Here is a 10,118-nt window from a genome sequence, read left to right on the forward strand (position 1 = left end):
AGCTCTTGAAAGGGTCCCAAGAAGAGCCAGGCACTGCTCCAGGGCCCAGCAAGGGTCAAGCTATGTGAGAAACATTACACGTGAAGGCATGAGAACCCACCTCCAGCGAGGTGGCTCTGGTGCATCTCCAGTGCTGTGCTTCTATTGAGAGACTGCTCTAAATCATCCCAGAAGCCAACAAAGCTGACCCTCCCCTCCTGCAGGATCAGCCCTGGTTTTCCATAGCTGTGGCCTCTCCTGCATCACAAAACCAGCCTGGTCCTGGGGCCACGCTCACACCACCTGGAGCACACAAGCCTTTATCACCAGCAGTTAGGAGACGTCCAAGAACAACTACAGCAGGAACATGCTCTAGTGCCTCATCTGCACTGCACCACTGGACACCCCCTGCTCCAGGAAGCCACCCACAGCTACATGCCATTTTTCCTGGACACAAGCCATCTCCCTCTCCTTCACACCAATACATCCACTGAGGCTTCTCCCTGTGCCAGCAGCCACAGGGAGCCCCCGCGCCTTCCAGGGACAAGCTCAGCCACAGCATCCCAAAGGCAGTCCTCGAGGTGCTCAGCACATGGGCTGCCGCTCTTCCCCTGGGAGAGCATCACACTGGTGTGTGCCCAGTGGCACCCGGGGCCACCAGCAGAGCTGCAGCGGGAAACGCAGCCCAGGCCACTTGACGCAAGGCCGCTGGAATGCAGCGAGGCTGCCCCAGGAGCCAGGACTTATAAGGCACAGAGGCAAAAGGCAGTGAGGCGAGCTGGCAGGACAGGGCTGCAGGGAGGGCAGCGCCCAGGAGCCAGCCACAGGGCTTAGAAACAGGACAGTGCCCTCCTCTCACTGCCCATATGGACAAGGGGCTGCAGGGTTCCTGTCCTGGGCAGGTTTGCACATCAGCACATGGAACTGCCCAGGAATCCCAGCAGAGAGGAAGCTGGGGCAGAGAGATGGCTGGTCTGTGCTAGGGACAGCCCGGCAGGAGAGCAGGGCAGCCCCAGTGCCATGAATTGTGCTTCTCAAGGAGAAGAGGCTTGCTAACAGGCTCCGTCACTGCTCCATGCCTCCATTTCCAACCCCCCAGCAGTACTCAATAGCAGAGAGGCTGCAGGAGCTGTCTGCCCACTTGCAATTCCAGCACTGTATCCTCAATCCTGTGTCCTCAGGCACCTCACAGGCCAGTAGCCCTGAGTCCCAGCACAGGACCAGACCAGGAGCTGCTCCAGCCAGTAAGCCCCAAGCACCAACACAGCAACCCACACACACCAGAAAGGTGTTCACCCTTCCCCAGAGGGCAAAGAGGGCCTTAAATCATCCCCAGCACTTGAAGCAAGGAGGCATTTCCCTCCCAAATCAGCCTTTTGTATATAAGGCACCCCAGGACCCACATCCTGCTCACCCAGAGGGGAGGAAGACAGGCTCACCACAAGTGCACAAGCAGTTTACCCCCTGAGGTGGGGGCATTTCACATGTGTCACCACTTATAGCTGGATCAGCCCATCCCAGCACAGCTCTTCCCCATGCCAGGCAGGGAGGGTGCCAGCAGGGCTCAGCAACCCCTGCGGTCAGGGTAGGAAGGCATTTGGAGCAAGGGGGAAGCAGAGAGAGGCACAAGCCCTGCCTGGGGAGCAGGAAGCACATGCGAGCCGATAACCCTGGGCACAATGAGGCAGAACCCAAGAATAGTGCATGGCCCTCGCAGAGGAAGTGCTGCTAGAGCAGCTCTGCCCTCCCATCGAGTGCCATCCCCTGCATCGCTGCAGGATCCCATGGAATGGGTGGCACCCACGCATGGGTTCAAAGCTGTTGAATCATTTGTGGAGGTCAGCTCCACAACTCCCAAGGAATTACTGTCCCAAAGGCCAGCTCCTCAGCTCAGGGAGATGCTGGTTGAGAATCCTCAGGATGCCATTGTGGCCTTCCACCTTGCCAAGAGATCTGCTAAGCTAGAGGAGAATGCGCACAGGTATCATAGCCAATATGCTGAGGGATGCTCACATCCACACACATGCTGTCCAACCCATGGCACTAAGCCCCTGGCTTCAGAGACCCAGCAACACGTGTGCTACCCTCCGATGTTCAGGGATCTACAGATCCCTTTCACCATCAGCTGGAGCCACGGACCCTACCCAGAGGGGAAGCTCTCATACCAGGTAAACCTGCTGCAGACCAGCTCCTGGCATTTGCTCTTCTGCCAGGAGACACAGAGGTGAGCCAAGTTCCTGCTGGCCTCCTCCCAGAGAAGAACACATCGGTATGGATGCAGGACCCTCACAAGGTACATTCTCACCTCTTAAGCAAGTAGATCTGCCTGCTTCGCCTTCCCACAAGGTGATTCCTGAGCACTTTTCAGTCCTGTGCCTCCTCTGCCCACAAACGCACTCAAATATCTCCTTAAACCAACCTGATTTGGGGCAGCACACCGATAGCTGCCCCAGCCTCAGGGAGCATGCTTGGTGCCCCCACAGCCCAACAGCAAGCCTCTCACAAAAGCCAAGTGACAGCAAGCTGAAAGCTCACAGTGGCTCTCTGCTGTTGACAGTGGTTATTGGAGTGGCACCCCCATCACAGGGAGACCTTTGGGGACACCAGTAGGACAAGCAGCACTCACAGGACTAAGCCACCATTGCATCAGTACAGTTCTTGGCAAGACAGCCCTCTCCACTGCCCAGTGGCCCTGTGCTATCCAAATATGGGCCAGGAATGCCAATCCCAACCAGCATCATGACCCAATTTCCCCACAGATCCCAAGCAGACACCATTCCATACAACACAGAGGCAAGATCCTGAGCCCAGAAGGAGAGCCTGGGGAGTAGGGTAGAGCACACAGCAAGAATGGATACAACCCACAGCCCAAGCTTTAAGGTGCCCACAAGGAACAAGTCACATCCCAGCCAGCTCCACACTGCCATCCCACTGCGGGCAGAGAAATCCTGGGAAGTGAAGCTTCCTTCCCTCCTCCAGTACCTCCCAAAGGAGATCGGTGCTCTCTCCAAGTCCACAGCTTGTTCTGCACTTCAAGCCACTGCTACAGGTGGCCCGGGGAAGTCACACTTTCAGACAGACACTGGCCTCCTGCTATTGAAAGCAGATGGGACCAACACACATCCCAGGTCAAGAGCTTCTGACACGCAGCCATGTACCAAGACCCAATCATCACATCCTCTGCAGCACAGAATTGAATGTACCACACCAAACTAGGAGATGCAACATCTTCATAGCCTCTCTGGGCTATGCAGGAGGACTGCAGATTCTCCTCAACAGGTAAGACTGCCCTCCTGGGTCCTTGGGTTTCCAGCAACCACAGCCTGTAGCCAGGTAAGCTTGGGCGCAGTGACCAAGGGGAGCAATGTGCAAGGCCAGCACATACGGTCCCAAGCAACTGTCCTCTAGAAAAGCACACCTCAGCGGCCACTCAGATGGATGGAAGCAGGATCTCTTATCTCTGCTTGGTCACCTTGCCCTAGCACAGGACAACTGGCCAGTTGGGCTCCAGACTGTTCCTTCCCATGGAGCGCACAGCAGAGGTCAACATCTTGTCCCTGTCCACAGGACTACATGCAGGAGACGATGCTCACTAGACATCTGGACAGAGCAAGCCTCAGCACTATCCCTGCTCCCATCTCCAAGCAAGAGCCAGCAGGTGAGCCCTGGGGCCAAAGGAAGCCTTGCCACCTCAGACACACCAAGAAAAGCCCAGACTTTGCATAAGCCTCTAGCTCTACATGCACTGCCCTCCAGCCGTCATCCAAAGCACCACAACACCCCTTTGCTGGGGTGAAATGAGGAGAAGAGCAGGCCTTGGGGACAAGCAGCATCTCAACCATGTCATGACCTCCTCCTCAGACATGCTGGGCTAGCTCAGGATCACAGCTACACCGACACACCTTCAGCATGGCCCTGGCTCAGCAGCTCCAGTGCTGGGGCTGAGTCCCACCACCCTGCTCCACACCAGGTCCAGATTCACAGCACTGGGAACGCAGGAGGAATTTGGTTTCAGCCATTCCACATGGCACACACGTCTTTTAAAGCACAAATGAATCCTTTCCATTTACAGCCTCTGTCACACGAGACTGCAGAGAAGTCTACTGAGAAGGCTACTGAGTCCCAGCCAGTGCCTGGTACTCCTGAAGAGAAGGTGCTCACCACTGCATGAGATGCTGACCACCTCACTTCCACACTCATGCCCTGGTGAGACTTCAAGCTAAAGCCTTTACTTGAGGCCCTCAGAGGTCCAGGACAGGCAGAAGCATTGGTCCATGATCCAAGCAGCAAAGTTTTCATGACTTGGCATGTCCAAGACCAGCAAGCCTAAGGGATCTTTTGGCTCCAGAAGTCCTCTGTACCAGTTCCAGCAAGAATCATACTGGACCTTCTACACTATCAGTTCCTCTAGCAGAGGCATGAGGAAGCACAGCAAAGCCTAAACCACTCTTAGCTCTCTTCCAGACATCTCCAAGCATTTCTGAAGCTGGGTCTCATTTACCAGACCAGCTACGCAGCCAGGTAGCAGGAGGAAGAGCAGTTACCGCATCACAGGGTCCAGCTGGGGTATTGATGCTCAAAATAACTTAGACTTGTGTCTAAAACTTAGATTTGAAGGAGCAAGAACAGAGAAATAAGCTTCTTTACAGGGTATTTACAGAGGCATATTTACATTGTCCTGGACATGAGGAGATAACAGGGAGATTCCCACAACTCTCCCCCAGTAAGAGCAATCATTGATACACCAAGAGGAGGTCTGGGAACACACCAGTTCCCAGAACCTCTGTGTGCATGGTGACTTCAGGGTCTTTGCTCAGCCAACAATCTGTCACTAATAGAAAGCTGCATCTAACATTGAGAGGACTTTTACGATGCACGAAAACAGCTCTGAAGCACCATCCTGCTTCAGCCAGACCAAATACAAGACGATTAGCAAGCGCTGAGCACAACTACTACACCCTCAAGTTCTTTGTAGCAAAGAGCAGCATCACAGAGTCATTTGGCTTCAGAAATATTAACCTTATTTGTTTCAAGTCAGAGAGCTAGAAACCATGCATGCAAGAGGTATCCAGGTCCACTCAAGCAGAGATTACAGAAATCAAGAGATGCCTGGCACCAGTCCAGGAAGTGCTACAGACATCCAGCACGTAACACAGGCTGCTCACCACTGGCATTCCCATGTGGTTCTGGCAGCCCCATTGTGCAACAGCTACAAAAGGCCAGGGATGAAACGCTCACTACTTCAGAGTCTCCCTAGGAGCCAAGAGCCTCCTGCTTCCCCTACCAGGGCATCTTTAACAGGTAATGCTGCAGCCTTGCTGTGGACCAAAAGGGAAGATGATCCTTTCCTAGCAGGTAGTTTCTCCTGGTCCTCATCTTACATTTGATGCTTTCCACATTCAGCAGTCCATGAAGTCCAACCTACCATGATAGCAGCAGCCATCACCGATGGACTTGCAAGCAGGTCCTTGAGCCCGGCCAAGGGGGCATGTGGGATAACCACAGACTTCAGCCGCCTGCATTGGGCATCTAGACAACCAGTTCCAGATTTCCCCTGCTCCCAATGAACCCAGAACTGTCCAGTGACCTCCTGGGAAAGTAAGGATGAACTTCCAGAGTAGAAGCAACACTTTTACATCAGACATCAGAAACAGCAGGGGGAATGCACGGGGTCCTTAACACAACGCAGCCACAAACACAACACAGTGTCCATGGAGAGCAATGAAGGTCTTTCGGAGGCTGGAGAGCGCTCTGCCTGCAGCAGGGGTGTGCAGCACCCAGGCAGCTCCTGCCTCGCACGGCCCCTCAGGAGTGCTGTCACACAGATTGGCGGCTGCCTGGAAAACTAAACAGAAGATAGCAGCGAGTGGGGAGGGATTGAGCTTGGGGAGGTGTCTGGTGAGGAACAGCAGGGACTGCCATTAGGCCCTGTTTGTTTAACATTCCCGTTAACGACCTCGAGAGGAGCAAGAGGCATTCCTGTCCTCCGCATGTCACCGGGCAGGAAGCGGCTGCGAGATCCAGGGGCTTGCAGATAAGATAAAGGGAAAGGCTGAATTTGGGAGCTTCGCCCCACACCATATCTGGGGTGCATGGTGCCCTTCTGCAAACGCTCAGGGATGTGGCAAGGGAGGCTCATGGAGGGGGGGAGTGGAGGAGTGGCTGCAGCACCAGGATCTGGCTGCGTTATCCACACAGTACGGGAAGATATCCCAGCACACCTCCTGCGTACGCTAGGGCTGAAAGATTCCACTTTGCACTAAGTATATTTATCACTCTGTATCAAGGGAGCTCTGGGCAAGAATTTGGGCGGCATCTGGAATTAAGCCCCTCAGACCACACCAGGACCATGAACACAAAGTCACTCCTTCTGCCACCATTAGCTGCTTCTGTGGTGAGGAATGGCTCCCGGTCAGCCAGGAGGATGTACAGCGAAAACAAATGCTCTGAGGGCTCCCACAGGCTCAGGGCAGCCACCACAGAGCCCAACCAGCAGCTCATCACCCACAACATTATTTGTGATGGATCCTGGCAGAGAGAGTCCTTCCCAACAGCAACCCCACCAGGGATGGCGACACCCCCATTAGTCCCAGCCCACCACCTCCCAAGCATCCTCAGCCACCTCTATGGTGGCCAGTCCTTTGCTGCACCCCTGGGTGCAGCACCCAATGAAGCTGCAGACCATCTAGCAGGGTGGATGGAACCGTTCTCCAGCACACACCCAGAGGTGAAACGACAGAGAACAGGGACTGCTTCTGTTCAACTGCTGCCCTATTCCCAAGGCACGTAGCCTTTAACTCTGTTTTCTAGCCACTAAGCATCACTCCAGAGAGGACTTGGCCTCCCCAAAGGGCTGGGATTTCCAGGCTCCCAAAACACAATGGCTTCCATCACCCGCTTTGTCAAACCACCACCCAGCAGCAGGGAACAGGCCAGCACCAAGAGCTTACCCAGCCAGCACCAGAGGGGCACCAGGCCAGCTGGAGCAACGCCATTGGGATGCAACAAGCAGCATTGACCTCAGGGAGCTTCGCAGGCCAGTGAATAATTGGATCAAGGAGCCACGCTGTCCCAAGCACATGTGTGCAGAGCGCACAGAACCCCCGGATCCGAGCCTCCAATACCAAGGAAGCAGCACACGGTCTCCGGTGCTCGGTCTATCCCCATCCACACCAGAGCCACCCAGTGAAGCTGGGACATGTCACCAGCATCACATCACCTAAGCCTTGCTCCACGCAGGGTGGAGAAATGCTACGGCCACCACCTGCCAATCCATTCCACCCCATTACCCACATCCCCCCATGCCGGGTTGGAGACCAGTGGGTGCAATGGCCCCAGGACAGCTGGTGCACGAGGACCGTGTGGCCCCGGTGGGTGGTGGAGCAAACCAGGCGCCATGTTGCGGCGGTGCGAGCGCACGGCGCGCTGGAGCCAGCGAGGGGAGGGGACACGGCACCTCCCCGGGCGTGAGGACTGCAGCAAAACGCTGCCGAGAGCAGCATTTTCCAGCACCCTCTCCAAGATAGATGGCAGCGGGTGACCCACTGCACCAGCGCCTGCTGGAGGGACGCAATGAGAGAGCCACCATGCTTGCAGTGATGCTACCAACATCACTGCAAGACAGCCAGAGAGCAAACGTGCAGGGCTGCAAGCTCAGCTTTGGCATAAGTGCTAGGGACAAGAGACCCTTGCAAGCCCTCCCAGCACAGAGTCCAGCAGCAGCCAGGCTCCAGCTTGCAATAGCCATCTAAGGGAAGGGGACTGTTGGCAGGGCAGCTCACAGCCCTCCAGCCCCAATCAGGCTTCCAAAAGGGAGCTAAGCAAGATCTCCACCACCATGGTCCAAGTGTACCCACATGGGCAGAGCAGTGCCTGGGTGCCAGAGCCTAGTGCCCTCCAGCCACAGGGACTTGGGGACAGAATACTTTGCCCATGGGCACAGGCTGGAGGGAGCAGGTACCTTCCAATCCTCTGCCCCGGGGGGGGTACAGGGACACAGGGCTGAGGAGGGGGCTCCCAATCCCTGCTGCCTCCCCGGGATGGCCCAGGGGCGCCAGCCCAAAGAGCTGCTCCAGCCCCAGGCCCCGACGCTCTGTACCCCAGCTCGGGGCAGCCCCAGCATCCCTTCTTTGCACCCCAACGACCCAGGGCTGCAGCTCCGACGCCGTGTTCGCGGTTCCCCGAGCACGGCGCTGTGCTCCGGACCCAGCTCCCCGACGCCGCGATGCCGCATCCCTGGTGCCTCATCCTCAATTCCGCGATGCCGCCGTGCTCTACCCCAGGTCCTCCAGCCCGACGCCCCGTCGCTCCAGCCCCGCCATGGCTCGTCCTCGGTTCTCACCTCTTCTTCGACGTTGCCGCTGCCGTTGGTGTGCTCGGTGTCCTTGTTGAGGTTGCTCATGGTGAGGTGCCGGGATACAGGGGCGAACGGGGCGGGGGTGGTGCCGGCTGCTTTGGGGCTCCGGTGCGGTGCCGGTGCGCAGGGGCGGTGCGGGACGACGCTGCCCTCCTGGCTCACATGCGGCGTCCCAGGACCTCGCTGCCTTTAAGGGCCGGGCCGGGGGTAGCGGGGCCGAGCGGAGCGCAACGAGCCGCAGCTGCGGGGCCGACGCGCCCCAGCCGCCGCCGCCGCCGCTGCTCCCGGTGCCGCCGCCGCCGAGCACCGAGCAGCGGGGCCGGGACCCGCCCGCCCCAGCCCCGCCCGCGGGGGCCGCCCCCGGGCCTCCCGCCGCCAATCCCGGCCCGGCCCGGCCCCGGGGGAGCGGCGCCGCTGCTCTCCTCTTGTTGGGAGCGAGTTATTTTAATGATTTTTGTCCTCCCCCCTTGCTACGAAAACTTTCTCAACTTTGATGAACTTTTGGGCTTCGACTTTCTTAAAGGGCCCGCCCGCGCCTCCGCCCGCAGCGCGGCCGGGCGGCTCCCCCCAGGCACGCCCGGGGCGGGGGGATGTGGCTGAACCCCGCGGGGGTCCGAGCGCCCGGAGACGGCCCCTCTGTGACCCCCTGAGGAAAGCCCCGAGCCCCGGGAGCAGCAGCCTCAGGAGCTCGGGACACGGGTCCCGTAACCCCGGGACAGCGGCCCTGCATCCCCCAGGATGTGGCGCTGAGACCCCGGGAGAGCAGCCCCAAATCCCCTGGAACAGCAGCGCCTGACTCCCTGGGGACAGCAGCCCAATTCCTCTTGCCAGAGCTGCCCCACATCCCCGCAGACAGCCGGTGGGTGCCACGATCATAGCCTTGCTCTCAGGCTGGGAAGATAAGGAGGGCTGAGGCACGTTCATCTTCCTGCCCTTCTCCCTCCCTACATCGGTGCCTCACCAGTCTCATCCTAACAAAGCAAGCAGGAAAATGGGCATGGGGTTGGGCTCCCAGCTCCTGAACAGAGATCCCCACCGTGCCCAGGAAACAGCCCGACCCATTCCCATCTCTGCTGTGACAGGTCCCTGTGCAAGGCAGATGTGCAAAACCCAAAGGGTCTGGGGTCAACCCACCAAGCACAGTTTGGAACTGGATGATCTTTAAGGCCCCTTCCAACCCAAACCATTCTGTAACTCTAAGTGGGAGATGCTCAGGGGATCTGAGCCTGTTACAGCATTGCTTGTACCCAGTCCTTGCTGTTTCATCAGTGCTGGGGCTGGACAAAACATCATCCCTACTCTGCCCCAGTGAACCCATAGCCCCCCTGAGTTGTCAAAGCAACGTGTACTCCCAGCCTTCAGCTTGCCACGGTTAGCTCTGTCTGGAGCTGCTCTAATGCACTCCTGGCCTGTGCTGTCCCAGCTGCATTGAATGTCACTTCAAAATCAAACTGACCCCATGACCACCCCTGAGCACATTTGCTGTAGCTGAGAGATAACGTTTTGCTCATGTGCATGTTGTGAAGAGGTGTGAGCCTAGCTGGGGACAATCACAGCTGATTTCTCCACTCACACCTGGGTTTAGGGTCCTGTTCAAGCCCCAGCCTCTGTCTTGCTTTACCAGGTAGTTATGCAGAGGCTGCCTATGAAAATTTAACCCTAACCTCTACCATCCCCATGCACAAGCATCATCCAGCACAACCCATGGCGCTCCAGGTCCAGCACCACAGATGACCTGCAGGCAGCACCATTGCTGGGGCGGTTCCTGTAGGCAAGCAAGCAT

The 10,118-nt window shown here is 57.4% G+C and overlaps 1 protein-coding gene across 1 annotated transcript in view; it reads right to left on the reverse strand.

Moving 5' to 3' along the window:
• RBPMS2 (RNA binding protein, mRNA processing factor 2) overlaps positions 1-8,618 on the reverse strand; it is a 28,944-nt gene extending 20,326 nt beyond the window's left edge. The window contains exon 1 of the mRNA XM_080626632.1: positions 8,321-8,618. Coding sequence (XP_080482758.1) covers positions 8,321-8,380 — 60 coding nt within the window. The 5' untranslated portion in view covers positions 8,381-8,618. The remainder of the gene's footprint in view (positions 1-8,320) is intronic.
• Between the last annotated feature and the right edge of the window lie 1,500 nt (positions 8,619-10,118).

The sequence above is a fragment of the Psittacula echo genome (genome assembly GCF_963264785.1).
Source record: "Psittacula echo genome assembly, chromosome: 10".
NCBI classification, from domain to species: domain Eukaryota; kingdom Metazoa; phylum Chordata; class Aves; order Psittaciformes; family Psittacidae; genus Psittacula; species Psittacula echo.